Genomic DNA, 27,868 nt, shown 5'->3' on the forward strand with positions numbered 1-27,868 from the left:
CAAGCGACGATCTTCCAATCCATTCTATGCTTCGTTTTCTTTCTTTTTTCTTTTATTTTTTTGGTTTATCCGGCATCCATCATTCCTAACACAACAGGTTCCCGGTATTTTCCTCCAACTCAGACGCTTTCTTTCCCCTGCTTTTCTCTGCTAGAGGTACTGGAGAGTACTTACCTGGCAACCGCATCATTCGGTCTTTGAAGATTTCCATCGACTCGCAATTTTCTCACTGGGCTACAAACTTGAGGTATATCACCAAAATGGAATCCGCCTCGATGTTACGCACCATGTACCACTCCTTTACTAACTGGCAATTGTTTGGAAGCGCTCTCCACCCATCGAGCCACCTCCAGTACCTTGACAGGACACAAATATGGATCCTCCACGTTCCAAAACCATCTCTCCTTACAACTTCGGCCTCGGCCACGACTTCAGGATCGCCCTTATCCAACCTTTTCTCTACTTCTTCTTAGAAGTCATCCTTGACATCGCTCCTTGGGGAGTGACTCCGAAACCCCAAAGTCTAACAGGGACGACCTCTCTCGACACCGACAGTCTCATTCAGCCCGACCAACTGCTCGCCTCTCTCGCCCAAAGTCGTGACGAAATCAGGGTGAAGGCAGCTTTCATATCCATAGGCATCACCGCTTTATTATCCTTTGTCTTCCACCAAATAGATTTCATGTGGCATGACCCATTTGCCTTCCGTCGTCGCCACATCCCGGTCCCCTCCTTTATCAAAAACGGGTTGTTTGATTCGGATCCGATCCCGGCGCCTGATGATTACGCCGTGACCAAAAGCCGAGAGGCACTGCGGTTGCTCTTTCTGGTGGTCATTTCAGGGATGCTCTGCCCCATTACAAACTATTTTTTTAGGCGCGCAGATGGAGCACTTGTGTATCCAGACGATTGGGAGTCGCGTTTACTCCAGTCAGACTTTTGGAGGTTTATGGCTGACGAGTTACTCGACTCAATTGTGCTGTCTCAGTCTGGGTATGACGGGATGATGCATGCGATGAAAGCCATCATGTTTCTTGTGCGTATAGTGTTTCCGTGCATGGCTACGGCGGCGACCACTATTGCGTTAGCGTTTGCGACTTTTGGGAGGAGGCATGGCGTGGTGGACATATGGGATAGGAGGATTGAGAGGTGGGTGGAGGCTTTCGAAAAGGAGAGATCTGAGGTGACGCTGGAAGAGTGGAAGATTTTATGGGAGAAGCAGATTCTGGGGATGAGCTTGAAGGCCGTTAAAGATGAGGTGGATATGGACGAGAGGAAAAACGAGTTGCTGACTTGGCGGAGGGGGATGAAGGAGGGCAGGGGGTATGGACCTGATTATTGGTTGCCGAGAGAGAAAGGAGCAAGCGCAAAGGCCGTTCCAGGATTCGAACGCAGTGGATGAGGACGCAAACCGCCCCAGAGGTACTGCTCCTGATTATTTATCTTGGTGTTGGGAATTTAAGGCAGGCGTTTATGGGCATACAAACCGATGATTTGGCCCAAAAGCAGCAAGGGGAGTTATCTGGAGGCCTTCGATGTGTTGTTCACCGCACAATTTGCACAAATGCCGTGGTAACCATACATAGGCAATTGAGCGAATCGAATCGATGTTTAATCATACTGGGATCGTGCATGGGAGCGTCGCACTGAACCGGTGTGAACATGAAGATGCGAGAACGTGGCACGGCAGACTGGAGGGTTGAAAATGAGGGTTGTATGACGATCGGTGTAACAGTCGAAGGATGATAAATAGGTGTAGTCCGAGATGTTCGAGGTCGAATTTGTTCTTCTTTCTTCTCGTGATTTTGCTTGCGATTCTAGCTTGATCATTTTTTACGCGCATTTTGACCAGAAACGGGAACAGAAGAAGTCGTTGGGAGTGGATATCGAAAGCAAGAAGAACAATACCAGAAAATGACAGCGGAAGCGGCAGTAGAACCAATCCAAGTCGTAAGTCTCGTGAAATCACTCATGGAACCCTCGAGACGACCAAAAGCATTAACGATGCCGTTCGTACAAGGATCATGATGTGGTTGGCGATCTTAACATCGACGACGGTGAGTCCATCATAGATGTCGAGAGTCTTTACGGCTCAACACAGTCCGTCACGGCCAGCATCTTCGAATACCGCGACGTGCATGGCCGTCTATATCAAGCATCCAGAACAACAGAGTACATCTTCCCTGTAGACGAGCAACACCTCCAAGGCTACGACCTAGCGTGCGTTTCTCCTTCCTGCCATTCTCCAGGCCAAAACATTGACGAATTCCAGCCACGAATACATGCTCATCCTATTCTCCAACAAACTCTACCTCGCACCCATCTCCAACCCGCAAACCATCTTGGACATTGGCACCGGCACCGGCAACTGGGCCATCGACATTGCCACCGAGTTTCCCTCGGCCTCCGTAATCGGCACCGACATCTCAGCCGTACAACCCACCTTCGCACCGCCCAACGTATCTTTCCAAATCGATGACGCCCAGCTCGACTGGACGTTTGAACCTGGCCACTTCGACTTGATCCACTGCCGCTTTCTCTACGGCGGCATCGACGACTGGGCCAAGCTCTACCGACAGGCCTACACGCACCTGAAACCAGGCGGCTGGTTCCAAAACGTTGAAATCGACATTGAGACCTTATCGGAGAACCCCAAAATTCAGAATGATCCAGACCACGTCTTCAAAACGTGGTGTCAGCTATTCTGGGCTGTCGGGGACAAGACGGGTCGAACCATGCGGATTGGAAGAGATGGGACGATGGAACGGTTGATGAAGGAGCAAGGGTTTACAGAGGTGGTGCACAAGAGCTACAAGGTGCCGATTGGGGCGTGGGCAAAGGATGGGAAGCTGAAGCAGGTGGGGTTGCTGAATTGGCATTATATTGATCAGAGCTTGGACGGGTTTGCGGTGTATCCGATGGGACAAGTGTTGGGATGGAGTAGGGAGGAGGTGGGTGAGTTGGTGGATAGGATGAGGAGGGCGATTAGGGATGTGAGGAGCCTGAGTTACTATACGGTGAAGGTGGTTTATGGGAGGAAACCGGAGGAGGGGCAGTAGAGATAATCTATGGCTTCCTGAGATGGTGTGATGGAGTTGGGAGTTTGAGTTTAGTGAGTACCACCCGGCGGGATGAGACAGCAGTTCAAGTTGCCTGAGATGGCGCCATTTGGATACTGTACCTCTACATGCCCGGCACATGGATCATGATGGCAACCGAGAGATGTCGACTCCATGCAATGCGGGTTTTTTTCCTTGTTAAAGTTTGGAAAATTTCTTACGTGCTCACAGATAAGTACCCAGTTTGCAATCCTTCAAGGGAGGAAGGAACTGAAGGCTCGGTGACGGCACCTGCCATCCAATCTAGTAATTTCCGTTTGGCCGTCTGCCTGCCTGCCCGACTCTGTGGCGCATCCACTCCTGTTCCTCCTTCTGCCATAAATTGGAATTTCTCGTTCAGTTCAGTTCCCTTCCTCTCCCCGGCCTTCCAGGGTACTACTCGGTTCTCCTTGCTTGTCTTTCCCATCCGTCTCAAGCACATTCACTACTTCCATGCACCTTCGCCATGTCGGAACCCTATCAGCCTCGTCAATTCGGCGAGAACGTTCGCAGACTTCGCGATGATATTCGAAGGATCGGGCGCGAACTTCTACCTCCCGAAGATTTGGTGCCCGACTACACGAAGGAGCTTTCCATGCGAGAACCGATCCAAGTAACGATACCCGCGCGTACCCCGTCGCCCCTGCAACCAGCATTGCAACCTGTGCCCCAGTCTTCACCTCCCGGCGGCTCCAAAGAGCAGAATGCTGAGGAGATATCCACGAAAGATGAAGAAAAGGATCAGCGTCGCAAGTCAAATGGGTCGCAACATGAAATACTCACTGCCATTCAACAGCGCATCAATCATTTGGAGGAGCAAAACTCGTGGCCGGTGGCGCCCCGACAAACACAAGAAATCACATCCTTCAAGGACGCACTCGAGGTGCCCTTGCAAGTAGTGGGATCAAAAGCGACGGACGTTGGGTCCTCGGCTACCACCACCCTGATGCAGCACTTCTATGACCACATGATCATAGCCTACAAGAACTCAAGGGCTGATATCGAGGCATTTTTTACTGCTAACCCTGATGTCATATTTGAAAAGTTCCAGTCAATGTCGGTCGAGGACCGATGGCGAGCCTTTCCAATGATACAAGCTTACGTATCCAAAGCCAGCATACTGCGTACCGCTACAAAGACCACGAATCCTCGTCACAAACCCAGGTTCTTTGCTGTTCTCGGCGGACCAGGCTCGGGGAAATCCACCATCTGCGCAACATGGGCCAAGCTGGATGGCGGCGTTATGCACATTGCTGTTGGAGACATCTTGCGTAGCGAGGCAAAGCGACCCGACAGCCCGTATGCCGAAGTCCTCAAAGCCAATCTTGCAAAAGGCGCAATCGGCGATCCGGAGATGACAGTCGGTCTCATCAAGGACTACATCCGCACAAGGATACGCAGCGCAACCGGGCCTATCCACACCTATCTTCTCGACGGTACCTAAGCATTTTCCACTCGACCAACGTTTGCTGTGACTCGTACTGACCCCTTGTTCTCAATCCAGGATTTCCTCGTGCTGTTGCTTCAGCTCAATACTTTGAGCGGACCGTCGGCCCCATCAGCAAGGTCATTGTCCTCGATATACCCGAGGCGACTCTCATAGATCGATGTCTCCAGCGGAACCGGTCTGATGACAATCATGATCCCGTCCGAGAACGCATTCGCGTTTACAACACCAAGTCAGCCGAGGTTATCGCTGATTATGCGCTTCGTGGCAAAGTCTCCCTATTGAGCGAGCCGTCTGACTGGCAAATAAGGACTTGGGCAGGATATTGGATCATGAACTTGAATCATACATTGTTCTATAGCGTGGATGTCGGCAAGGATGTGATTCTACGTGCTGTTGCCTGCGGGCTCCTCATATGGGAGCTCTGTGTCATACGCGACGACTGCACCGAACTCAATGCTCGTTGAGAGAGTTTGGGCTTTTCGTTGACGTGAGCTTGGCACATCTACTGTGTGGAGGCCTGATATGGAGAATGAAGGACACATTTGGAGGATGGAATACAACAGCGATGAGTTCGCGGTGGGTGGGCATGATTTCACGCGATTGTGACTAGTGGTAGGGGCTCTTAAGGTTGACAAGATGGGGATGACTCAGACTCAGACGTTACAAGGTTAGAAGCAGATACACCGAAACATGAACAGGTTCTGATGTCAAGAGTATTTTAGCGGGCCACCTAGTAAGCGGGTGCCGCCCGGGTGCCCGGTCTTCTGTGTGATCTGTATGGTCTTGTGAGCGCCATTCTCATCGTATCCAGGCAGATTGCCACTTGGGATGCATCCTCTCCTGCCTGGGAATCTGCCCGCTACCCCCAAGGTTGTTGGTCAGGAACAAAGCCCAGTAGCAGGTTTGCTCGCAGATGCACCAAGACTCAATTTATCACGCAGTCGACATGTACTTGGTACCTCTAGAAAGCTCACACATGTACAGCGTAACATGCACAGAAGTAAAAGCAAGAAGGAGGGGAATCCAGAGTGGTTTAGTGGAGTTGGTCACGGCACTCGCAGGAAAAGAGTACTGTAGGTAGAGGTAGGTATGTCAATGAACGGATAACTTGGAGCTGCAATGGTCTGGTTTTAATATTCTTTCGGCAGCAATGCAGTCACTATATGTCCAGACTGTCCTTTTCTTTTCTGCCTTCGAGGCATCATCATGTCTTGCCATTTCTCCCATTTCTCCCATCTTCTCATCATCTTTAACCGCTGTCCAGATGTGTGATGTGATCTATTGCCCATTCTTCTCCTGTTTCAACGCCTCGCTAGGACAAATTCTTCCATGCTGAACTCCATTCCAAACCACGTCTCTACCACCAAGTCTCGTTGTCGCTACGTACCGTTGTGACTTCCAGAAAGAAACCCCATGAAAGAAAACGAGGAAATGAGTGCTGCAGATAGAGGTACGAAAATGTCGAAGAATGGAAGTCCAGCTACACCCAATCAACAGAAAATCACCGCCTTACCTACTCAGCTAGGCAGGAACCTCCTTTCCAGTCGGGTACTCAATGTTCATAACCTTGTGATCAGTCGGATTAGTAATGGAGACCGCAGCACCGCTACCCAAGCCATGCGGACAAGTAGCCTGATTAGCACCAGCAGCCAAGGTACATTTCTCATCGTATCCCTTGTGGCACAAGCTGTCATTGAGATTCCAAAGCCGGTAATTCTTTCCCACCCAAGTGTCGCGAGAGAGACAAGACGACAGAAAATTCATCGAGTTGGCGCCCATAAGCGGAAGCTTGCCGGAGCCATCGGTGATTAGAGACTTGCAGTTGTCAGCTGGGAGGTACTGGTAGTGAACTTCACCCATGGCGCCTCCGGCGATGGCGGTGCCAGGTGCAGCGGGATGGCCGGTGGCGAGGTAGTTCCATGCATCATAGCTGATGTCGTGGGCTCCGCCAGAGTGGTCGATGCGCAGGAGAGTGACGCTGCGGCCGGCGGTGACGTTGGTGAGCTTGACGCAGAGGTTGTCGCAGTCGACTTCGTCGGGCCAGTAGGCTACGCGGTTGGTATTGATTTTGCAGCCGAGGACTCCGATCGAGGACGAAAAGAAGGAGTGAGGGGTCACGTCGAAGAGAGAACCGGAACCAGAAGATTGACGCTTGTTGTTGATGTGAGCGCTGGGAGTGTCAACGGGAGAGCGAGGACCAAGTGAGGACGGTGAGGCCTTGATGATTGAGGTCGTAAACTCCTGGGCAAGGCCGAAAGCAGCCAAGAATGCCACGAAAAGAAAGATAATTCTGTGCATCATCTTGCCAGTTGTTGAAGATGGTTGGTGTTGAGGCAAGATTTGGGGGTGTGCCTTTTGCTGGTGAAGATCTTGAAGGTTGATCTTTGAGGGGGATGGTGATGAGGATTGGAAACGGGAGAGGAGGGCCGGTGGAAGAGACATTTTATATCTGAAAGAGGAGGAGGTGCCGGAATTTCCAGATTTACTCAAAAACCACTGGTAGGTGAAGTGTGGAGGATAGTTGAGATGAGATCGTTGAGTGAACAGGCTTGGAAACGAAAAAGCCTTCATTCACCCTTCAATGCTTCAAAATCCGCCATCTGGAGTCTTTGGGGGGAGCATCTGTTTGGGTGATAGACGTCTCCATGTTGATGGATCATCGCATGAATCCTGAAAAGAAGAGGTAAGAAAGTTGAGACGAGAAGGATATATTGAGTGAAGGGCTTACCTCAACGCCAGGCAGCCATGGGGCGTTTACCGCGAGCATCGGACAACCTTCGCCCACTACAGAATGGAGGCGGTCTGTCTGCACGACCTACTCGTCTGGAATGGCTGTCTATGAGATTTAATCTCTTGCTCGTCGTATATCTCCATCGTTTGGTGACACGTGGGCAGTGATGCTGGAGGACAACCACCCTACCCGTCGTTTGGTCCTAGCAGCACTGCAGTTTGACGAACGATTGAGGTTCCGGGTTTGTCTTCTATCAGACTCTCCAGAACGGCTAGTGGTAGTGGTGGTGAAGGAGTTTGCCATTGTGGACACACGTTTTCTGTCAGTCTGTCCTTCGAAGAGAAAGATGGAGGGGATATTTCTGTGCATGTTGTGGATGAAATGGTGACATTTGATGTCGATATTCCTCAGTTACCTTCATCGCTTGGGCCAAATTTCAACGTGCGACATTGCCAGTCATTGCAGATGTTTGGCACCTGCCTCAATGCTCTGTCAAGATTGCTTCTAGTCAGGTGCGATGTTGACAGATGTGGAGATTAGTACGTAGGTACAAGCCCATACGTGCAAAACTAAAGCAAGCAAAAAGGAAGTCACGATTCTACAATGGCTGTCACTTGATTTCACTGACTTCACTTTTTGGACATCGGAAGGCACGAATTGGGAATTGTTTTGGGGACGTTATTTGCGAGTGTCTCTTGGGATCTAACTATGGGCTGATCCAGATTCACCATCCTGTCACACCCATTCCCGGACCCAAACGTCGTGGACTGCACTAAAATTCGTTCTGATTGTTGTGAGTACCATTGAACTCCCAAACTATTCCCTTCTGACCAATCCTGCTTGTTCCTAGACTAATTCTTCCTTTCCCAGTCCAGCAAAGAATCTGGACCCTAACCGACTTGAACTTCAGTCCAACCATATCCCTCCATCGTTGCCGATATATTTCCGCGAGACGAAAACCGAAAGAATCTAAAAGAAGACGATGCCATCCGGAGATACGAATGACCACAGCTGTGACTGATAGCTAGGTCCGACGCTTAGGGGGCAACTTCCTCCTGGCCGGTGGGGTACAGGAGGTTGACCACCTTGTGGTCGCTAGGGTTGTCGAGCTTGGGATTCGCGCCCAGCTGGTGAGGGCAAGTGGGTTGATTCGAACCCGCGGCAAGGCTGCACTTCTCATCATAGCCATAATGGCAAATGGGATCCTGGATGTTGAAGAGCTGGTAATTGTTTCCAACCCACGAGCCGCCGAGACAAGAGGTGAGCCAGTTCAGGCCATTGGCAGCGGCGATGGGCAACTTTCCCGAGCCGTCCGTGATGAGTGACTTGCACTCATTAGCGGAGACGTACTCGAAGTCAACCTCGAAGCCACCGCCGGCGACAGCTTGACCGGGCTCTTTGACGGAATGGCCGGTCTTAAGGAAGTTCCATGCGTCGTACGAAATATCGTGGGCGCCGCCCGAAGCATCGATTTGAAGGAGGTGGACCGAGCGACCTGCGTAAGACAACTTCACGCAAACATTGTTGCAGTCAGGGGTGCTGGGCCAGTAGGCGACCCTGTTCGTGTTGATCTTGCAACCAAGTACGCCAACGGACGACGAGTACTTGTCGTGGGGTGTAATGGAGACTTTGCCCAGCAGAGCGTTGGCGCTGTTGACGCTACCAGTGTTGTGGACACTACCAGAGGCCTTGGAGGGGACGCTCTGGGGAAAGCCGAGGGCAGGCAGAGCCATGGCACCGAGGGCGAGGAAAGTGGAAATCTTGACTTTTCCGAACATCTTCACGTTGTTGAGAATTCGAAGTGGGTGTTTTCGAAAAGCCTTGAGACTGTTGGTCGAGAAGTGGACTTGTTGGTGTTTCAGGTACTGGCAAAGACGAAGGCTTGCTTGCTGATGGGTGTGGAAGAAGGAGGAAGGAGTAGAAGTGCTGGAAGAGGAGGGGATTTTATATCTAGAGGAGAGGTTGATTTCGTCACGGATACTCCAGTCCTATTCACCAGAATGAAGCTGGAGGTTCAAACGCATTCTCCTAGGTGAAGGGGACATGTTAATTTCCGCCAATTCATCTCATGACTACAAAAACGACTGGGGTCGTCCCGAGTCCGGACCAGAGCAGGTTCCGTGCCAGTGAATGGTATTGTCCATGGCTGAGCTCCTCAACGGCAGGATGAAGGCAACACACTTACACAGTACCTGGGCGGTGAACCTTTTCGTCTGAACCTGCGGATGGGAAATCTTGCTCATTTTATACCTTTTCTAGAACAACTTCGCAGCCATGGTCAGTTGGCTGTTTGAACTCAATGACTTGCTCTCTTGGCAAACCTTTGGTTTGCAATCCTCCACGGGGCACTTCTAAATGTACTTGATACCCTTTACCACCTGTGTTGACGGCGGGAAGTTTGAGTCACCCCAAACACAGCAACTCTGACTTTGAAGCTCTGTAAAGCACAACAAACCTTACGTCGTACTTCCTTGCGGTATTCTATCCAAACAGACAGCGAGTGTCCAGTGCCATGTGGGGACGATGCCGTGAATCTGTTGAGGAGTGACGGCAAACGGTCGACCTGGGAGTCACCACCCTTTGGACTGCCTATGAGAGAGTCTCCGCCTTTTCTTGTCGTCTCGAAAAGCGATAAAACGGGCCCACCGCCCAGCTCTGATCCGTTTGCGTTTCATTCACTCACACGTTTCTTCAAGATGAGAAGTGCCAGTGAATAGACCCCGAGGCCATTGTGGTTTTTGGGTGGGCCCCCCAATGGAATAGATGGCCTGGATCTTCCACCTCTTCCGCCCTCTACATGTATATAATCTCCCACTTCTCTAGCACATCTTCCTGTTTTTCTTTCCTCACCATCCACCACCCTAAGCAGCACGCTCCGTCCTGATCTCATCTTTCACAGGCAACAAGCTGTCACAATCACTTCCCTCAAGCCACACAACATCAAGAAGCAACAAGATGGTGTCCTTCAAGTCTGTCATTCTCGCCCTGGCCACTACCGGCATTGAGCTTGCTTCGGGCATCAGCGTTACCCCTCACGATCAGTACTCGTCTTCAGTTGGCGTTCTGGGCTGCAAAATTAACACCAACAGGGTTGCGTACTGGCCCTCCTCCGTGGATTGCGACCAAATCTGCGTTGAGGTCACTGCCAACGGTCGTTCGGTTACCTTGTTGAAGATTGACCAATCCGGCGGCGCGTACGACATCTCCTTTGACGCCTGGAACTACCTGAAGACAGGTTACCCGGCAGTCAAGGGCCACATCGAGCCTGGCGGTGGTTTTTCTGCCGACTACAAGTTTGTCTCTGCCGACAACTGCCGCAGCCTCATCAAAACGTCTTCGGGAAAGCTGCCCTTCACTGCTGCCAACTCCATGAATTTCGTCAGTTCGTGCAGCGCCGGCCGGAACTCCTGGGTTGGCAACAACTACGAGCTGTGGAACATCGCCGACCCCGTCTGCAACCACGGCTTCAACGAAATCTGCACTCTTGCCCCTGGTGCAAACCAGGCCACTTGCCCGCATCCCCTCGGCTCAAGCGATGTCCTGAAGGGTCAGGATGTCTTGAACATTCTTTACCCCAGCGGTGATGTTGTTGATGCTTCTTAAGCGACAGGACATTGATTCCGGCGCGCATGACATGACCCAGACGCACTTCTCCTTTTGCTTGAAGATACCACATCGTTCAGAGCGGATGGGTCGGATGAGGAGGAGGTTTGGTTTTGAGTTTCGGCATGAGCGACCATCTTGGGTGTGCGGGGTTGGTTGACGAAGGGTCATTCAGAGTTGGGAGTTGGTGAACGGAATAGGGGAGTTCAAAAGTTCATAGATTTCATGGAATGAGCATTCTACTCCCCGACGGTAGCCGCGTAGTAGATGCTGGCTCCTGCCGAAAGGAACAATGACATAAACCGTTTCGGCCAATCTCTTTTCTGCATGATCGTGACTTCCTCGCTTGGTCGTAGAGAACTCATGTTTCTTCCTTCCTCGTTGCACAAGTGATTGGCTGTCGCCACCAAGCAGCAGCTGAGTGAAAACCGAAAAGTACTGGAAAATGTGGGAGGGGGTGTTTCATGTTGAATGCGGATTGACGCGCTTTCAATTCTTGCGCTTTCATCGATGCCGAGCTCGAAGATTTGAGTGCCTCCACCACCGGCCAAAAACGAAACAATGCCACTTGGGTTTCTCACTTGTTTTGCATACATGACAAACATTCCAAACAGATTACTTTCCAACTTGAACCTCTCTTATGTCGACATCTCAGAACACTCAAATTTTCTGACGGCCATTGGGGAGGCTTTGAAGCATCCAAGATCCCTCAGCAACCTCGAACTGCAGTGGGAGCCTGGTAGCATCCATTTTTACACTACCTACATGGCTTCACAGTTGAAAGTCCACAACTATGTGCCATGCGGCAGGCTGGAACTGCGCAGAATGAATGGGATCAAACATGTTCACCAAAGTTCCTTTTCCTCGTCTCGACCAGACATGTCGCGGGCTTGCACAAAGTTGCCCCCATCTCCATCCCCAGACAATGCCTTCGGATAACACCAACGGGGCTGTCCCTTCACCCAGATTCTGCCGTCGTCTGAACTCGGGGATGACTCCCACCGCTTTTGGTCTTGAGGTTTCGGGATATGTCCTGCCAAACTTGAACTGGTTCCTTCACCAGGTCTTCTCTTCACTGGAAACCTTCTCGTTTTGTTTGAACCTCTTCGGCGGTAGTGAATGATACTTAGAGAGCTCTCATTCACCGGCAGAACCCCCAAAATATCACTTTCCTCTAGATATAGAATCCCCTCCTCCTCCCACCACTTCTTCCACTTTCCAGCTTCATCAGCACCAACAAGAAGCAGTCTGGAAGTCTTCTTTACCTGTACCTTCAACGAATCCAAAGACCAAAAGTCAACTTCCACAAGAATCTACCAAGACCACCAGCAAGATGTTGCCCAAGATCTCCTCCTTCGGCATTCTTGCCTTCTTCGGCACTCTCGTCTCCTCCGTCACCGCCGCAGCCATCGCCAACCCCGTCCAAGCTGCTAACGGTACCACCACCTTCAGCGACAGCCAGACCAGTGCTAGATTTGCCGCTGCCGGCGACATCTGGCTGACTCCTCACGACAAGTACAGCTCCTCCGTTGGCGTCTTGGGATGCAAGGTAGACGTTAACCACATGGCCTACTGGCCCGAGGCGATCGGCTGTGACGACTTCTGCATCGAAGTTTCCTACGGTGGCCGCTCCGTCACCCTCCTGCGCGTTGACAACTCTGCCGGCGCCCACGATATCTCTTTCGAGAACTGGAACTACTTGGAGACCGGCTACCCGGCCTCGGAAAAGAACCACATCCAGCCCTCCGCGGGCTTCACTGCCCAGTACAAGACAGTCGATCCCAACCAGTGCCGCAGCCTGATCAAGACTGCCTCTGGCAAACTCCCGTTTTCCGCTGCGACGTCCATCAACTACATTTCGAACTGCGTCCTCAACCATCCGAATAGCTGGGTCGCTCAGAATTTCGAGCTGTGGAACATTTACGATTCCCAGTGTAACTTGGGATACAATGAGATCTGTCAGACACCTGACTTCAAGAGTGGCTTCAATCAAGCCAAGTGCCCGCACACCCTGGGAAGCCAGGATAAGTTGGTTGGTCAGGATGTCTGGAACATTCTGTATCCGAGTGGTGATGCGGAGGAAGCGAAGGGTCCCGGTGAGGCTTAATTATCAAGGGCTGTGGGCAGCGATCTTCGGCAGCAGCGGACAATATCTTCTTACCTTTCGGCTTCGACTTGGGCTGATTTGATAGTTCAGCATGCACGGTTCGCGGCCAGGTTAGAGGAGGTCTTCGGCTCAGAAGATGACATCCTGGTACACCATGGAGTTCAGGGAGTTTGGAATCAGGGAAGCATTCGACAAGGAATTGATAATGGTGATGGCTTAGGGAAGAATCCCCTAAGCATTCGAGCTTCTAGACTCAGTTAGATGCAGCACATGATAGATTTTAGATGCTGGCTCCGGTAGATGGAACTATGAATGCATTTCCAAATGGCCGGCTCTACATTTTCTCGTGTCAGTGATACTTGTTTGTGCACTTCGAGATGTCTTACATGTTTCAAGCAAGAAGCCCAAAAGCGCATAGAGTTCGCGGTCTTAAGTAAGAGTTTTCTGGCATGTCTCGCAGATGTTTTCTTTGTAGAACATTCGGGTTTGCGTGAAGAACAATCCACAGAAGGAAGGGATGTGTACCTCGGCGTTTCTTCTTTCTTTCTTTCTCTTTTCTTTTCCTTTCTTTTCGGCTTTTGTTTTCTTTTCTTTTCTTTTTTTTTTTTTTTTTTTTTTTTTTTTTTTTTTTTTTTGCAAAAAGTTTGCATCAAAAGAAGCATAAAAGACCAGAAGCGGTAACTCGAGGAAAAGAGGCCACTGGTTCCTGAGCCGCCCGTGGGGAACAAGGAGCGGCAAGGCGGTCTTTTTCAAAACAAACAAAGCCAAGTTCCAGAAGGTCCAAGGAAAATGTGCCTGGTGGAGATGCACCCGCTTTGAACAAAGAAGAATTGAAAGCAACCTACCCGTCGAGATGAGGGGTGGCGCGCGGGATATTGGAAGCATACCTACCTAGTGTCCACATATGTTCATATTCTGCTCAGGAATATTCTGCTCAGAAGAAATGACTCGAAAGAAAAAGCAAGATGAACTTACCTACGGCAGGAATTACCACGTGCTTACCCTAGTTCTGGATTATGTGTCCCAAACGTACAGATTGTGGTAGCTGCGTGTAAATGCGAGCTGCATGCAGAGGTATGTCAAGTCTTAACAAGGTGGTTACATGTCCTATGCGGGCAGGTAGAGGTAGTTATGTACCAACACGGCAATGCAGCCTAGCTAGCTTCTAAAAAGAACACAAAGCCTGTAAAGAGTTGCAGCAATGAGAAAAAAATCTTGGACAACTACGTAATCCGAACGGCGGGGGCCACAAGTTCACATCAAACCGAGGTGGGACAAAAGGTGTGTGTGTAGTAGGTAGACAACTCTATTTTTCTTGGTCTAGAGGTCTAAAAGTGCATCTAAAGTGTGCACCGGATGTCATAACTCATGAAACGGCCTCCTTGAGGAGGGAAAATGCCCCTACCAAGGGTCTATAGAAAGAAAAACAAATGAAACAAAAATTCGCTGTGCCTCCGTCATGTTGAGCCCTGAGTGGAACTCCTTGAGTAGCCGTGTACCCCCTCTGCCTGTGCTCCGAATGATTTTCCAGAAAAGACAAAACATAGATCCGATCCGATCAAACTCCTCCAAGATGTCCCTGCCCAAAAAGGAGAAAGTAAAAAATTGGTATGAGGGAACCTGCCCATGGTACATCACAAGAAGAAAAGGAACTGAAAAGCCGTGAGACTGTATGTCTTTCATCGCTCATGGTTGCCATTCTCAGATGACCTCGCCCGGCGAGCTCAAGGATGGCGCCGAATCGAAGCGATAGACCTTCGTGATCTTTGCAAAGGCTGTAACAAAGTAGTCAGTACGAGAGCGGTGGTGGAGCGTAGCTGGAAGGCGAACTTACTAAGGAACTCAGTTAGGATACGGGATATCCACCACAGCATACTCGGCCGGCAATGCCTTTTGGATGCCCAAAACATGTCCCGCACCGCAATCCGGCTGGTTGGTAACAGCCAAATCAGGGAAACTGCACGGAACATCCTCGCCCCACTGGCACCGGGCATCCGCAACGTTATAAAGCTGGAAGTTGTTGCCCACCCAACTACCACCCTGGCACGAGTTGATAAAGTTCATCGAGTTCGCGGCCGTGAAGGGCAGCTTGCCATCTGGTGTCTTGATAAGCGGCCTGCATTCCTCAGGCGAGACGAACTCGTAAGTAGCAGCGACGGCGCCACCGAGGGCTGCTCCGCCGGCAGCACCGACGCCGTTCTGGAGGTAGGCGTAGGCGTCGTAGCTGATGTCGTAGGCGCCCGTGGAGCTGTCGATCTTGAGGAGGGTGACGGAGCGGCCGTTGGCGGTCACGCGGACGCAAATGTTGTTGCAGTCGACGGCCGAGGGCCAGTAGGCTACGCGGTTAATGTCGATTTTGCAGCCGAGAACTCCTACGGAGGATGAGTACTTGTCGTGAGGAGTGATGCCGATGGATTCGCCGCGGCGGACGGGAGGAAGGACGGCGGCAGAGGTGAGGGTGGCGGCCGTGAGGCCCAAGACGGTCATGACGTTGGCTAACATGGTGTCTGGGATTTGTGTTTGGGATTTGTGTCTTTGTTTCAGAGTTTGTCTGGTTGGATGTGGGTTTTAGACGTGAGACGGCTGGAAGAACTTGATCGAGATGAGTGATCGACGTGGACTGTCTGAAGCTGACTGGGGAAAGAAAAAGAGGGAATGAAACATGGCTACGCTTGTTGTTTTATAAGAGTTTTAGAAAATATTCTGTGGGCTCCAACCTGGAAATTCCATGTCCGATGCCTATGCAGAGTCATCGATTTGCTTCATGCCGTTGGTAGGCAAAGCCTTTTTGACGCCCGGAAACCTGTAAGGACAAAGGAAGATGCATGCCCCTGAGCCACCCGCACGGAACAAGGCGAGATCGAACAAAGTTAATCTTCAGGAACGCGAAAGGGAGAACGTGTTTAGACGTGGTTGGTGGGGGGTATATGGCAGAAAACAAAGCTCAGTGGCTTGTGGCTTGCCTTCGAGTCAAAAAAAATGTGAAATGGCAGAATCATACGCGGAGAGTGTTCTGTTATATTTTCACATGCACCAAAGTTTCCACCTCAAATTGCCACCGACCATAAGACATTCCCACGTATGCTGCCTGGTTCGAAGTGGGGTCTGATACTGCATTTGCATTTCCCATGTCGATACCAGGACCGGCAAATCTGGAACGCGGATCTTGGAAGTAGAAATAGTCTGGACGCAGATCGGTGATAGCTCGCGGCTCCGGGCTCTGGCCAAAGCTTGTGTTGTCCGAGGACGGCATAATCTTATAGGCCATGTACTCGGCCGCTCATGTCCCGTTTATTGCGCTTTGTGTTTCCATCCCAGTTGGTGTCTTTGTATCGGCTCCGAAGGCGGCACAGAGAGTTTCAAGTTGTCCAGGATAAGCAAACTTGATCTCCCTCCCCCCGCAAACCCCGATGCGGAGATGGTCCTTTGAAACCCACATGAAGTCCTGGTGCTCCGTCGAGTTAAGACGAACTTGCGGGTGCTCCTGCGGACTACCTCTATGTGTAGACTCGACAGAAACAAGAAAGGTGAGCTTCCGATATCGCCCTTCGCCTGACGCTCCTTCGAACTCGAGTTGGTCGAGCAGTGCCACGACATGGTTGAGGACAAGGCCGGTCTCCTCGACGAGTTCACGTGCCAGGGCGTGGGAGAGCGTCTCGTCCTCGAGGTCAACTCCGCCACCGGGGGTTTCCCACAGGTTGGGGAAGCCATCTGTTGCCGCGCGCTGAATCAAGAGGATGTGATCTTGGTGGAGGACCACGGCACTGACAATCACGCCCTTGAGCGTAGGGTTGGTCATGAGGTATGTCTCAAGCGAGACGCCGAACTGGTGGAGAGCCATGGTGTTGTTTGTAGTACTTTTGCGGGCTGCTTTGAGGAGATGAGTGTTGGTTGTGGTCGCCGAGTATATTTGTTGGTTCAGTTGCGAGGAAGATTGTTTGCCACCAAACCGCAACCAGGAAGTTGATGGTTTGTTGTTGGTTCTTCCCGGATTTCCCCAGCTTTTGAATCTGGTCGACGCCTTCGGCAAAAGTCTGTTACGTTACGCGGAGATCACGTCACTTGAAACATCCTCTTAAATTGGGGGGAATAGACGGGAGGTATCTTGAGAGAAAAGGCAATCGCGGTTGCCTGGAAGCCACGCAACCTAAGGTATGCTGACACTGGGGCTCTTGCCCTCTGTACCCGCAGCCAGCCTGGGTGGAGATGCCCTCACTACCTCTATGGTGTCCCGATGGGGTCGATGAAGCTCCAAGGAGATCAGTCAGCAAAACAAGAATATCTGAGACTTCCTGAGACTTCACTCCAGAGTCCTAAGTTCAAAATAGTCCTTTGTCGTCGTCGAGTGTCCCGGACAGGGAGTACCCAAGATGACGTCAGGGGTACAAGCCATGATTCAGTGGAAGCACGTGCTGAAATGGAGGGACGGGATCTTTAGAGGTAGTGAGGTTATTTCCTGCCCCACCTTTTTCAGGGGCTTCAGCGCTCCTGGTTGGCCATCCCCCCCACCACTCAGCGATCTCCAGGGCATCAATGACGTGGCGTCCACTGTTTTGCTCGCTGTCAGCATCAAGCACTGCGACGGCTTCATTTCTCTCGAGACCTTGTCCTTGTCCTCGAGGGTGTCGTTCCTGGTGTCCATCTCCCATCTCCCATCCCACGGCACTCAGCCCTACCCGTTCTCCATCTTCGTCGATGATCCCAACTTAAAGTCCATCCATCATGGCGACCGATTCCAGCACCCAGACCGACACGCTGCTGTCCGAGATGGACGAAGACGACGACTTTGTCATCATCACCCACCAAGAAGTCAACGCGGCGCGACGTCCCCGATTCCTGAACGACATCAGCGATTACATCGACAGCATCGCCGAGGAGCTATGGCCCATCAACAAGAAGATCCACGACAAACCTGAGCTTGGCTATGGAGAGGTCATTGCCCATTATACCTTGACGGCCTACATGAAGACGCAGCCAGGATGGACAGTGACGCGGTCGGCATACGGCATGAAGACGGCCTGGGTTGCGGTCTACGACACGGGCAAACGGGGGCCTTGTGTTTCCTTTAACGTTGAGATGGGTATGTGTGTCTCTTTCCCTCCCGTTTCCATCCCTTCCGCCGGTCATCTAGACTGTCGGATTGACCAACGGGCCTGGGCATAGCAGGCATCACCCTAGCATCCATGACCTCGACCAGTCCGAGACTTCCAAACTAACAACAAAAAACCTCCAATCCAGACGCCCTCCCCGCCATCGGTCACGCCTGCGGCCACAACCTCATCGCTACCGCCTCCCTCGCCGGCGCCCTTGCCACCGTCCACCTCCTCTCCCTCTACTCTCTCCCGGGTCGCGTCGTCCTCTTTGGCACCCCCGCTGAAGAAGGCGGCGGCGGTAAGATCCGGCTCCTAGCCGCGGGCGCCTACAAAGACCACGGCGTCGACATCAGTCTCATCTCCCACCCCGGCACCATCCCCGACTGCGCCCTCACGCACACGACCGCCTACATTCGGATGAAGGTCGAATACTTTGGTCGGGAAGCACACGCCGCAGCAGAGCCGTGGCTGGGAGTCAATGCGCTGGACGCATTGATCACGGCGTATAATGGGATTAGCGTGTTGAGGCAGCAGACTATGCCGTCTGATATCATCCAGGGACACATCACTGATGGCGGGGCGGGGCCGAATATCATCCATGCGTATGCGGCAGGCATTTTTGTGGTGAGGGCCGCGACGCAGAGACGATTGGAGGCGTTGGTTGAGAAAGTGATGGGGTGCTTCGATGCGGGCGCGCTGGCGACTGGTGCAAAGGTCAAGGTGACCAGACTGATGGCCTACAAGGATCATGTGCCGAATCGGTTGTTGGCGAGGAGCTATGCGCGGTACTTTAATCCGCTGGTGCCCGAGGAAGGGGATGGAGGAAGGGATGGGGATGGGAATGAGGCGGGCGGACCGAGCAAGATTCCAGAGGACCAGGATGTCGATGAGATGAGAGGCCGGAGTGGTGCCAGTTCGGACCAGGGCGATATTGCTCATGCGATGCCGAGCATTATGCCCGGGTTCGAGATACCGCCGGGGCCGGGAGGGGCAGGACCCCATAATCCCGGGTTTGCGGAAAGTGCGGGAACGAGGTTGGCGTTTGAGAGGAGTTTGAGGGTTGCAAAGGCGTTGGCGGGCACGGCGATCGATGTGTTGAACATTGATGGGCTGTTGGAGGAGGTCAAGAAGGAATGGAGGCGATCCATGACCGGGAGCAGGTGAGAAACAGCAGGCAGGACGGAACGGTTGACGACGTTATGACATTACGACAGCGGTACAGATTGGATGTAGGTTTGGATATAAGGTAACAAGGTAACAAGGGCCGGTCCCCATCTCTCATCAATCAACATGTCCTATCTCCCATCCCTTCTCCTCCCTCCCCGTCCTCTACTGATAAGTTACCTGCATCCCTCCCGGCAGCTCCGAAACCCACCCTTCCGTCTCCTCCTTCACCGTCTGCTTCTTGAAACAAGCCAACGCCTGCTCCGGTGTCTGCGTCTTGAGCTGCGAGCATCGATCGCCACTGCACCGCGCATCCAGCGCCCTCTGGAGCGCGTCTCCCTTCCACCCAAACACGTAGTCGCCGTGCTGGCCGTACCCGGTCCCGTCTCCCATCGAGTACACAAACGGTTGTCCCATGTCGGGCCAAATAGCCTTGTCATTGAACTGCCGAGTGTCCCACATGACTTCGTACATGAGCTGTGGCAAGCGGACCGGGTGGCTGGCGGGGCAGGGGCCTGTGGATTCAAAGGTGCCAGAGGAGGGATACGCGACGTGCGACTTGTGGTCCGGAGAGTCGACGTTTTTGCCATCCCAGCAGCTAGTCGCCTGTTAGTTTTCGAGGGGAGAGGCGTCGAGGTGAATGGCGGGGGAACTCACGTAGGAAAGGTGATGGTAGTCCGAATCCCACCCGGACACATCTTGTTGGGGAATGTGACGGTGTCGTCGCCCGTGCAGGGCGCACCGCCAAACGGACTCTGCTGGATGTTATGCTCACATCGATGGCAGATTTGCCTTTGCATACCCCGATTAGACCGGAGCATGGCGTCGCCTACCAGCATGCGGAAGCCCTGTTTGACATCGATCAGTACCTTGTCTTCTTCACACACACCACACACACACCTTGCTTTGATGATGCCAGGGTACGTAGGTAGGTAAACTCACAGGCTTAAAAGCAGTAACTTTCGTCTTCCCATCATACGGCGGGATATAATACACGGTGATCCCCCCTTGTCCCGTCAATCCCAGATTCACCATCTGCGGCACCCTTTTATAGCTGCCGTTCTTGGCATGGAAGTACAAGTTGGCCGTCCAGTAGTTGGAAAAGTCCTCGGCGAAGGAACACGTGGTGCAGGTGGACTGAGTTGAGGGATCGTACTCGACAGGCGTCATGGTGGCGTTGAAGGAGTTGCCGCCGACGATTTGGTGCATGTGGGTCGAGGGGAGCATGCCGGGGTTGACGAGCGGGTCGAGACGCTCGATGGAGAGTTGGGAGCATTGGAAGCGCATCATGGCTGCTGTGGCGTATTGGGCTAGGGTGTCTTGCACGAAGACTGAGGCCACAGGGGCCAGGAATTGGAGGAGCTTCATGGTGATGGTATGGTTTGGCTTTGTGAGATGAACGCGTTTGTCTTGGAGCAAAGAGGTATCGAAGGTACCGGGCTGGTGGTTTACGGTCGAAGAGGCAAGAGGAACTCGTCTGAGGATGAGGCTTTGCGGATTACCCCTTATACTCTAGGCGTATCACTCTTTTCCTCCCGTCCGGGCTCAGAGCATGGATCATGATATGCCGAGATCAACAAACATACCAAAAGGCGCGGCACGAAAGTCTGTCTCATCGACAACTACAACCAACCGTGAATTTTGCTTCGTGCCCAGGTATCATGGCCATTGGTTAACCCCCTCTGCCGAACTCCAGCAAGAGATGCAATATACCCGCCTTGGTGAACTGCCGCATATTGGTCTACTTTGGTGGTTAAATCCGGGGTAAAGTCTAATTGGCGAGGAAGGGCGATCTGTGTTGAGTGAGAGGTCGAGGTGCAATATACTCTAATGAAGACCTACACATTGACCCCTCTCTGAAAACATGTGTGACCATAAAGGATTAGAGGTATATAAGGTTTGTCTTAAAGATTGTGGTCAGGTTTGCCACAGGAACGGAACCTTGGAAGGGTGCCTACCTACCACTAGATACCTGGTTGATAATTGTATGTAGGATCGCCAACAGTGCAGTTGTCACATGGCATGATCTTTGGCTTGTTTGCCGGTTGGATTGGAGTATCACAGTCACAAGTTCAAATTCCAGTCAGAAGACCAGATAGGTAGAGTAGAGTTACAGTTACAGTTATGCTTAATTGCGAGACTAAGTGTAGGTGCTAAAGTTACATGAACGACCAAGTCACATCAGAACCTTATCAGACGTCACCCGATGGAGCTCCAGTCTCGGTACCTAGTTATAATCTCTTCACATGTGACATGCTTTGTGATTGCATCGTCGGTTGTCAGCCAAGCAAGTATCTCGATTAGTTAGGTAAGGTTCACCAGTCAAGAATGATGAGAACTGTCGAAAGAGGAAGATTACCTCTAAGGGAGGAGAATGGAATTATTCACACATTGTGGAATGCCACAACTTACATGTAATCAAACTTGGAGGAATTGAGTGTCGCCAATGAAACTTGACCGTACCTATCATCGGCAACCGAATCGAAGAGGGTCTAAAGATCTTTTCGGGATACCTGCGAGTAGATAGTGGTTTGCTCGATACCGTAGGCTCAAATTGCGTTTGAGCAGAGTACCTAGGCGAGGTGGGAAGTTACTGTGTCCTGTCCTGGCTGGGAGTCTTAACCGGACTGTTGATTTAGCCCAAGTGCAAACCCAAAGACTCGTGCCTCCTGTTCTTTACCTATCTTCCTATCATTCGAGTAAGTAGGTAAGTAAGACATGCATGCCTCCACGGAAATTGTCGGCGATGTGAAGCACCAAGTAGAGTCCAGCTTGACTCTTCCCTTCTAGCGTAGGTTGACATTGAGAGAGCCGTTCAGTCATTTTTGAAGCCAACGATACGGAGAAATCGGTGGCCCAAACAGGCATGCATGCCGGCAGTACACTAGCCATAATCGTGTCTACCGACATACCTATGTACACGGTCGTTGGATCATGGTTCAGGGATCATGATCGTTGTTACACTGCCTTTGTGGCTTGCAGGCACGCAAGATAAAGGAGATTAAAGAGGGGATCAGAAAAAAAGAAACGAAAGAAAGCGTTCAGGAGAGATTCAAGATGATAATAATGATGATGAACTAGGTGAAAAAGAAGCAAAGGGTCTAGATCGGTGATGCAGGAACGGTTCACATCGATGCTTGTTGCGAATTGAAGGTGTTGATGAGTTGGTTGCTAGAGAGATGGACGCTCGGTAAAGCTCGTTGGGGAAATAATGCGAGACTTCGTTGTTGGCTACAGGATTTCCTGTCTTGGTCTCCTCAAGTGTTCTTCCCTTGTCATCTTTCCATCTCTTGAATCATTTGAGGCTCAGCACTTCCATCGGCGATGTCTGGCAGTGAATATCTGTAAATCCTTCCTTCACTCACCGTCCTTTTCAGTGAACGACCCCTGCCGCATGCTACTGTAGGACCCGAGCACTGTCATTCACTGTCTCTAGGCATTGCTGGTTGGTTGCCAAGACGTGTGTTCGCTTCTTCACGGACCGGACTTGTCGTCTGCAAGTTACGTCAGTTGCCGATGTGACTCCTCCGGTATTCTCCTCCTTTGGACCAGAGGAAGGCCCGATGTTTTAATGATATCTTTTCGGTGTGTCTGACAATTCACCAAGCCATGTTAGACATGAAGATAACGCAATCCAACCACTCTCCGAGACGATGAGAACGAAGGAACAGCCCCATCTCATCTCATCTCATGGATCCCACCAGTTTTCAACCTACAAGTCAGCCCCGAACACCTAACAACTCGCGCTTACCCAAGACACCTAGACGCCGCGTTTAGCGCACAGATAGACTCATCACCACTAAACCGTTTACCACTAGAACGTCCGTTAGCCCGGTACTTTGCATAAGGTTGATTAGGTAGGTAGGTGGGCATTTCCATTTCCAGCATCAACAGCATCTTGCCCTGTTCCTTGTTGCCTGCTGGCTGTGAATGATGCAGTCAACTTTTGGAAATTATGCAGTACACTACACATGTCTGGTGTGTGGGGGACACCTCGGCTGGTGGGACTTTTCAGTTTTGATCGCGGGATCAATTCAGTTCTCTCTCATTCCCTTCCCTTGTTCGACGACCGCCGTGACGTTGTAGTGAAAGTGTCACGCTAACAAATCCTCAAGGGTTTTTGTGTTCACTGACTGAGACACACAGGCACCTAGCGAGGCAGGCCCACTCGGACTGGCCATTTTTAGTATTTTTTAGCGGCAGAGGCTGGGATCGATGGATCAGGATCAGGAACCCTGCTGCATCCGTTGCGGGGCCCCGGGCAGGCAGCTGTTGCAGCCTGTTGGTGCAACAAGTGAGAAAGTGGAAATGGTGGAAGAAAAGAACCAGTCAGTAAACTGAGCCTTGTGGGCTTGGTTGCTTAGTGGCTGGAAAAGTGGTTGATGCGGATTGGTTGTTTTCTCTATTTTTTTTCTTCTTCTCTTTTTCTTTCCACATCCTCTCCGCCTTCTTTGCTGACGTGATTGTTGACATGGTGATCGATTGAGGCTGTCAAAGTGATTTGTCAGTTGAAGCATCTCTTTTTTTTTTTTTTTTTTTCTTTCTTTCTTTTCTTGGCTAACACAAGTGAGTGTTTACACTGCTCAGACAAGTTCTGCTTCTCGAATTTTCGGCATCACTCACCCGCGCCCAGATAGCGAGATACGAACGGCTCGGCTTGGCAACGTATCATGGACTCCATCAGGATCCGTATTCATCTTCCTTATCAACGCGGGCTATGACGTACCAGAGAACCGATGACCTTTGTGTAAAATGGTTCCCTAGCTAAAATGTCTAGTGTACACACACTATCGATTCCTGAACCTCCTCGCAACTCCTACCCAAATCTCCCCCATGGTTTCACATGCACTCCTATCGCTTCGGAATCCGGGTGCCTACGCCTTGCGGAGATTAAAAAAGCCAAAAGATGCTCCTAGCGCTTACATACGGACCGGGACAAGGCATGGAACTGGAAGCCCTTGGGGGTGAGCGGCGGTCGGGGGGACAGCAAAAGTCGGAAGACGCCACGACGCCAAGTCCAAACATCCCAAGCAGATCGGATGTTCGGGCGGGTGTAAGGCCGATCGCTACTGCAATTAGTGGCGGTTAGGGGGGCCCTTCGTCGCGAAGCTGTCCAGTGGTTTGTGGTTGTTTAGCGTTATCTGCAGCGTGTCAGCGACTTTAGGTGCAGTGCCACCTCACTCATCACCACCACGACCGCCGCGCCGGGCCCGCCGCCAGGGGTCGGGACTTGGTTGACAATCCTTTTTTTTCATGTGGGTAGCAGCCTTGACGGGAAGGATGGATGGAGTCTCGTGGAATTCAAGATCCGACGATATATGTATCCCGCGCTGGTCGCAGTGCGGTACCGACCTTGGGTACCTCTTGACATAGTTTCATGCTGCTTTGCCTTCCTCCGACAGCCGGTACCAGATAGACATTATCACCACCTATCATCGTCATCGTCAAGGGAGGAAGTGAACAACGTCAGGCAGCAACACCACCACCCAAAATGGCGACGGCAACAATGACCATGGCCGCCACCATCACTACACCAGGACCCATCCTGCTTCCACCAACACCACCACAGACACCACCCCTCGAGGCCAAAAGGTCGTCGTCATCATTTTCCCCCATCTCCAGCGACGCCTTTTATTCCGACGACAACCTGCCAACATTACCGCTCCCAGCAGCGAAAACCACCCACCTCCCTCTGTCTTCCGCCCTTGGGCTACCCAGCCCCAAGCTTACAACATTCGCATTCGAAAAGCCCCCTCCTCCTCCCGCAAAACCAACCCTCTCTCGCTTGGCAGTCTCATCCCGCCTCTCCGAATTAGGATGGAAATCCCGTCCTCGCCAAGGACCCCAAGGCGATTGCCGACAACTCCAAAAGCCAAACCGAAGTCTCCAAGTACCCACGCTGCTTCCTGGAGGCGTCCCGGCGGTGGTTCTGCATGGGCCCAAGTGCGAGTGTCGGGAGCGGGAAGAGACAACAGAGAAGGCGGGCGATGATGAGCTAGTAGCAAGGGTGTTGGCGCTGGCACAACGCACGGCAGTGAGACAGCGGCTTGAACAACAGAGGAGAATGAAGGAAGAGCAGCGAAGGGCAGCAGAAAAGAGGGAGAGGAGTTTAGAGAGGAAGGGAAAGAGGGGTGGCATGATTTGTGGGTGGAGGGTTGGAATACCCAAGGAAGTGACGAGGTTTTTCTCGAGCAGGACCTCATCTGTCTCGCTGTCCGACTCCAGTTCCGACTCCGACTCTGACCCCGAGTCGACGACGGTCACCGGCAGCACCAGCATGGGACTCGGATTCGACCAAGACAAAATCACCGATCTCTGTCTCGCCTGCTCCAACCTCGACATCGACAAAATCGTCACCCACCTTTTTACCAACAAGGTCCCCATTAACGGGCGATGTACCGTTACCACCTCAGCGGAAGTTCCACTTGATTCTCAGCCCGTCGAGACCACCCCCCTGTTTTCCGTGCTCCGCTCTCCCCTCTTCTCGACTCGTCCAAAAGGTCAGACGGCAATCCTCCGGCTCTTGCTCGACCTGGGCGCCGACCCCAACGCTTCCGTCTCCGTTCTCACGCTATCATCCGAATTCGAATCCACCCACGTTTCAGCACAAACACAGCCAGGAAGGCTCACCATCCTCTGCGCTGCCTCCATCCTCGGCCTACCAGAAGCAGTCTCCCTCCTCCTCGAGCGCGGCGCCAAGGTCGACGCAAGGAAAACCAGTCTGCCACTTGGCGTCGATGGAAAATGGGGCAAGGGGCTCAGCGCATTGGACGTGGCCACCATGGCCGGCCAAGACCGCATCGTCGAGATTCTTCTTCGGGCAGGTGCCCTCGTAACAGGAACCTGCGACCTCTTTCTCCCCGCTCAACTGCCCATCAACAAATTCGCAGGAGGGAGACCAAAACTACGAAGTGCATCAACTTCCAACCTCCTCTCAGCCAAGCCTTCCCAATCGCAACTTCTCCAAGTGCCAACTTCAGAACCCCAATGGCCCACCCCCTTACCCATCCAACGAAAGACCACCCGCCTCTCGGGCGTCACACCCCTCCACCTCGCCTCTCTCTCCGGCAACTTATCCATCGCCGCCATGATCCTCTCCTCCAGCAACACCAAAACCGCCTCCGACCTCACCAACGCCCGCACATCCACCACCAACAACAATATGACCACCGGCGGCCGAACCCCCCTCCACTACGCCGCCGAATCACTAAACCTCGAACTCTCCTCCCTCTTACTCTCCGACCCGCGCACCGATCCCGACGCCACAGACGACGACGGCGCTACCCCCCTTGCATTACTGGTCGGCAAGTTGGAAAGTACCTTTTCCATGCGACAGCAAGAGGAAGTAGTCGAGTTGGTGCGCAGGTTACTGAGAGCCGGAGCGAACGCGGGGGTAGTCCGGTGCGGAACGGAGTTGTTGAGTTTGAAGGCGAGGTTGTTGGCTTTGGATGATGGCCGTGAAAACAGTCGTGAAAACGGAAGAAGGTGGGGGGATTTGTTTGAGGAGGATGCGAGGGGCGTGTTGAGGGGGAGTGTTAAGCGGAGGTATTGAAGGCACCTACATGTAGTTTCTAGAGGTTGAGGTTAATGACAAGGGACGATGATCTAAGGATGCATTACAGGCGTTGGGGTTGGTGTGTGTGTACCGAATGGCTGAGTGGACCTGATACATGTACTAGGGACAGGCATTGTTGATTCTAGAGGTATCTTCATTTTGGTCTGTTGCATTCGTTGGATACCCTTTTTGGTGAATCAAATGGATTTTCATCTACACAATACAATGCCTGCCTGCCTGCCTGCCTGCATGTCTTCAGTTGCCAAGCAGCTCCATGTCCCAGTCGATATGTTTATGCCGACCTCAAAAGGGAATCTGAAGGGATGATGCAGTCCCTGAATGGACCGCTCACAGACACACGTGCATTAGTCCAATGGCCGCGATCAAGGCCGCATAGCAAAAGGAGCACTGATCCAGGCAAAAAAGAAAAGCGTGAGTAGTACCCTTTGGGGAACGACCAAGATCAACTTTGCACCTCGAATTAACACTGTGAGACACCGACATGCGCCAGCTGTCTCTCCCTCGTCTACCTGTCCAATCGGTACTTTTGTTTCCGGAACCTGTCTGGCAGTTTAGAGGTACCTACCTCTACACAGCAAGTAGCCTCACAAGGCTGGCTGCCTCTCGTCTATTTCGAGCCACGCCTTACAGTCCCGAACTGCTGGTTCTGGTCGCAGTACGTGCGGCGGTGGCACGTCGCGCAAAGGTGCTGCTGCTGTGATCGGGGCTGACAGAGTGATGTGATGACATGGAATCAAGATGAGGTGACACCGACGTGGTCCGCCTGTCGAACCGGTGGTGCAGGGAGGCAGGATGTCAAGGAGTGTTGCACGGCAGACAGCAAACGGGGCACGGAAGCCGCCACGGGAAAAAAAAATAAGATGCCATGTTATACTAGGTAGGATTCCGTCCTAAAACTTTTGAACGACCGTGATGCTTTTTTTTGACGACACAAAAGATGCCAGCAAACCGACCATGATGAAGCAGTTTTCCTGTGTACCATTTCAAAAACTCCGAAACATAACAAACAAACATGTTGAACTCCTCCTCCCGATGCCGCTGATGTC

At 52.0% G+C, this 27,868-nt stretch overlaps 12 protein-coding genes across 12 annotated transcripts; 7 read left to right on the forward strand and 5 right to left on the reverse strand.

The window, feature by feature from the left end:
- Window positions 1–3: 3 nt before the first annotated feature.
- On the forward strand, window positions 4–1,843 carry NCU12068 (hypothetical protein). Its single transcript, XM_011396732.1, has 2 exons — window positions 4–247; window positions 326–1,843. The coding sequence occupies exon 2, from the start codon at window positions 374–376 to the stop codon at window positions 1,400–1,402; it is 1,029 nt and encodes a 342-aa protein (XP_011395034.1). The 5' UTR covers window positions 4–247; window positions 326–373; the 3' UTR covers window positions 1,403–1,843.
- Window positions 1,844–1,849: 6 nt separating this feature from the next.
- On the forward strand, window positions 1,850–3,220 carry NCU07107 (hypothetical protein). Its single transcript, XM_955175.3, has 3 exons — window positions 1,850–1,950; window positions 2,021–2,220; window positions 2,273–3,220. The coding sequence occupies exons 1-3, from the start codon at window positions 1,915–1,917 to the stop codon at window positions 3,057–3,059; spliced, it is 1,023 nt and encodes a 340-aa protein (XP_960268.3). The 5' UTR covers window positions 1,850–1,914; the 3' UTR covers window positions 3,060–3,220.
- Window positions 3,221–3,504: 284 nt separating this feature from the next.
- On the forward strand, window positions 3,505–5,262 carry NCU12069 (hypothetical protein). The gene is made up of 2 exons (XM_011396733.1): window positions 3,505–4,534; window positions 4,603–5,262. The coding sequence occupies exons 1-2, from the start codon at window positions 3,565–3,567 to the stop codon at window positions 5,010–5,012; spliced, it is 1,380 nt and encodes a 459-aa protein (XP_011395035.1). The 5' UTR covers window positions 3,505–3,564; the 3' UTR covers window positions 5,013–5,262.
- Window positions 5,263–6,069: 807 nt separating this feature from the next.
- Window positions 6,070–6,849, reverse strand: NCU07106 (hypothetical protein; the record flags this gene model as incomplete). Its single annotated transcript, XM_955174.1, has 1 exon — window positions 6,070–6,849. The coding sequence occupies one exon, from the start codon at window positions 6,847–6,849 to the stop codon at window positions 6,070–6,072; it is 780 nt and encodes a 259-aa protein (XP_960267.1).
- Window positions 6,850–8,316: 1,467 nt separating this feature from the next.
- On the reverse strand, window positions 8,317–9,057 carry NCU07105 (hypothetical protein; the record flags this gene model as incomplete). The annotated part of the gene is made up of 1 exon (XM_955173.1): window positions 8,317–9,057. The coding sequence occupies one exon, from the start codon at window positions 9,055–9,057 to the stop codon at window positions 8,317–8,319; it is 741 nt and encodes a 246-aa protein (XP_960266.1).
- A 1,177-nt stretch (window positions 9,058–10,234) lies between these two features.
- On the forward strand, window positions 10,235–10,882 carry NCU07104 (hypothetical protein; the record flags this gene model as incomplete). Its single annotated transcript, XM_955172.1, has 1 exon — window positions 10,235–10,882. The coding sequence occupies one exon, from the start codon at window positions 10,235–10,237 to the stop codon at window positions 10,880–10,882; it is 648 nt and encodes a 215-aa protein (XP_960265.1).
- Window positions 10,883–12,215: 1,333 nt separating this feature from the next.
- Window positions 12,216–12,989, forward strand: NCU07103 (hypothetical protein; the record flags this gene model as incomplete). Its single annotated transcript, XM_955171.1, has 1 exon — window positions 12,216–12,989. The coding sequence occupies one exon, from the start codon at window positions 12,216–12,218 to the stop codon at window positions 12,987–12,989; it is 774 nt and encodes a 257-aa protein (XP_960264.1).
- A 1,842-nt stretch (window positions 12,990–14,831) lies between these two features.
- On the reverse strand, window positions 14,832–15,957 carry NCU07102 (hypothetical protein; the record flags this gene model as incomplete). Its single annotated transcript, XM_955170.3, has 1 exon — window positions 14,832–15,957. The coding sequence occupies exon 1, from the start codon at window positions 15,489–15,491 to the stop codon at window positions 14,832–14,834; it is 660 nt and encodes a 219-aa protein (XP_960263.1). The 5' UTR covers window positions 15,492–15,957.
- NCU07101 (lipase) lies at window positions 15,958–17,327 on the reverse strand. Its single transcript, XM_955169.2, has one exon. The coding sequence runs from the start codon at window positions 16,828–16,830 to the stop codon at window positions 16,270–16,272; it is 561 nt and encodes a 186-aa protein (XP_960262.1). The 5' UTR covers window positions 16,831–17,327; the 3' UTR covers window positions 15,958–16,269.
- A 232-nt stretch (window positions 17,328–17,559) lies between these two features.
- On the forward strand, window positions 17,560–21,095 carry NCU07100 (hypothetical protein). The gene is made up of 3 exons (XM_955168.3): window positions 17,560–18,069; window positions 18,228–19,336; window positions 19,445–21,095. Exons 1-2 carry the CDS (start codon window positions 17,712–17,714, stop codon window positions 19,244–19,246), a joined length of 1,377 nt encoding a protein of 458 aa, XP_960261.2. The 5' UTR covers window positions 17,560–17,711; the 3' UTR covers window positions 19,247–19,336; window positions 19,445–21,095.
- On the reverse strand, window positions 19,412–20,614 carry NCU07099 (hypothetical protein; the record flags this gene model as incomplete). Its single annotated transcript, XM_955167.2, has 3 exons — window positions 19,412–19,844; window positions 19,904–20,094; window positions 20,189–20,614. 3 exons carry the CDS (start codon window positions 20,612–20,614, stop codon window positions 19,412–19,414), a joined length of 1,050 nt encoding a protein of 349 aa, XP_960260.2.
- Window positions 21,096–24,081: 2,986 nt separating the features above from the next.
- On the forward strand, window positions 24,082–27,233 carry NCU07098 (hypothetical protein). Its single transcript, XM_955166.2, has one exon. It carries the CDS (start codon window positions 24,738–24,740, stop codon window positions 26,796–26,798), a length of 2,061 nt encoding a protein of 686 aa, XP_960259.1. The 5' UTR covers window positions 24,082–24,737; the 3' UTR covers window positions 26,799–27,233.
- Window positions 27,234–27,868: the final 635 nt, after the last annotated feature.

This window comes from Neurospora crassa, linkage group VI, assembly GCF_000182925.2.
Source record: "Neurospora crassa OR74A linkage group VI, whole genome shotgun sequence".
Lineage (NCBI taxonomy): Eukaryota > Fungi > Ascomycota > Sordariomycetes > Sordariales > Sordariaceae > Neurospora > Neurospora crassa.

What these genes read in the sequence shown, in the direction of transcription:
- NCU12068 (XM_011396732.1), top strand. Translation starts at nt 374, where the DNA reads ATGGATCCTCCACGTTCCAAAACCATCTCTCCTTACAACTTCGGCCTC.
- NCU07107 (XM_955175.3), top strand. Translation starts at nt 1,915, where the DNA reads ATGACAGCGGAAGCGGCAGTAGAACCAATCCAAGTC. An exon ending in CAGTAGAACCAATCCAAGTC is followed by an intron (nt 1,951 to 2,020) that starts GTAAGTCTCGTG and finishes CGTTCGTACAAG; the next exon opens with GATCATGATGTGGTTGGCGA. An exon ending in CTCCAAGGCTACGACCTAGC is followed by an intron (nt 2,221 to 2,272) that starts GTGCGTTTCTCC and finishes GACGAATTCCAG; the next exon opens with CCACGAATACATGCTCATCC.
- NCU12069 (XM_011396733.1), top strand. Translation starts at nt 3,565, where the DNA reads ATGTCGGAACCCTATCAGCCTCGTCAATTCGGCGAGAACGTTCGCAGA. An exon ending in CCACACCTATCTTCTCGACG is followed by an intron (nt 4,535 to 4,602) that starts GTACCTAAGCAT and finishes TTCTCAATCCAG; the next exon opens with GATTTCCTCGTGCTGTTGCT.
- NCU07101 (XM_955169.2), bottom strand. Translation starts at nt 16,830, where the DNA reads ATGGCTCTCCACCAGTTCGGCGTCTCGCTTGAGACATACCTCATGACC.
- NCU07100 (XM_955168.3), top strand. Translation starts at nt 17,712, where the DNA reads ATGGCGACCGATTCCAGCACCCAGACCGACACGCTGCTGTCCGAGATG. An exon ending in TTCCTTTAACGTTGAGATGG is followed by an intron (nt 18,070 to 18,227) that starts GTATGTGTGTCT and finishes CCTCCAATCCAG; the next exon opens with ACGCCCTCCCCGCCATCGGT.
- NCU07098 (XM_955166.2), top strand. Translation starts at nt 24,738, where the DNA reads ATGGCGACGGCAACAATGACCATGGCCGCCACCATCACTACACCAGGA.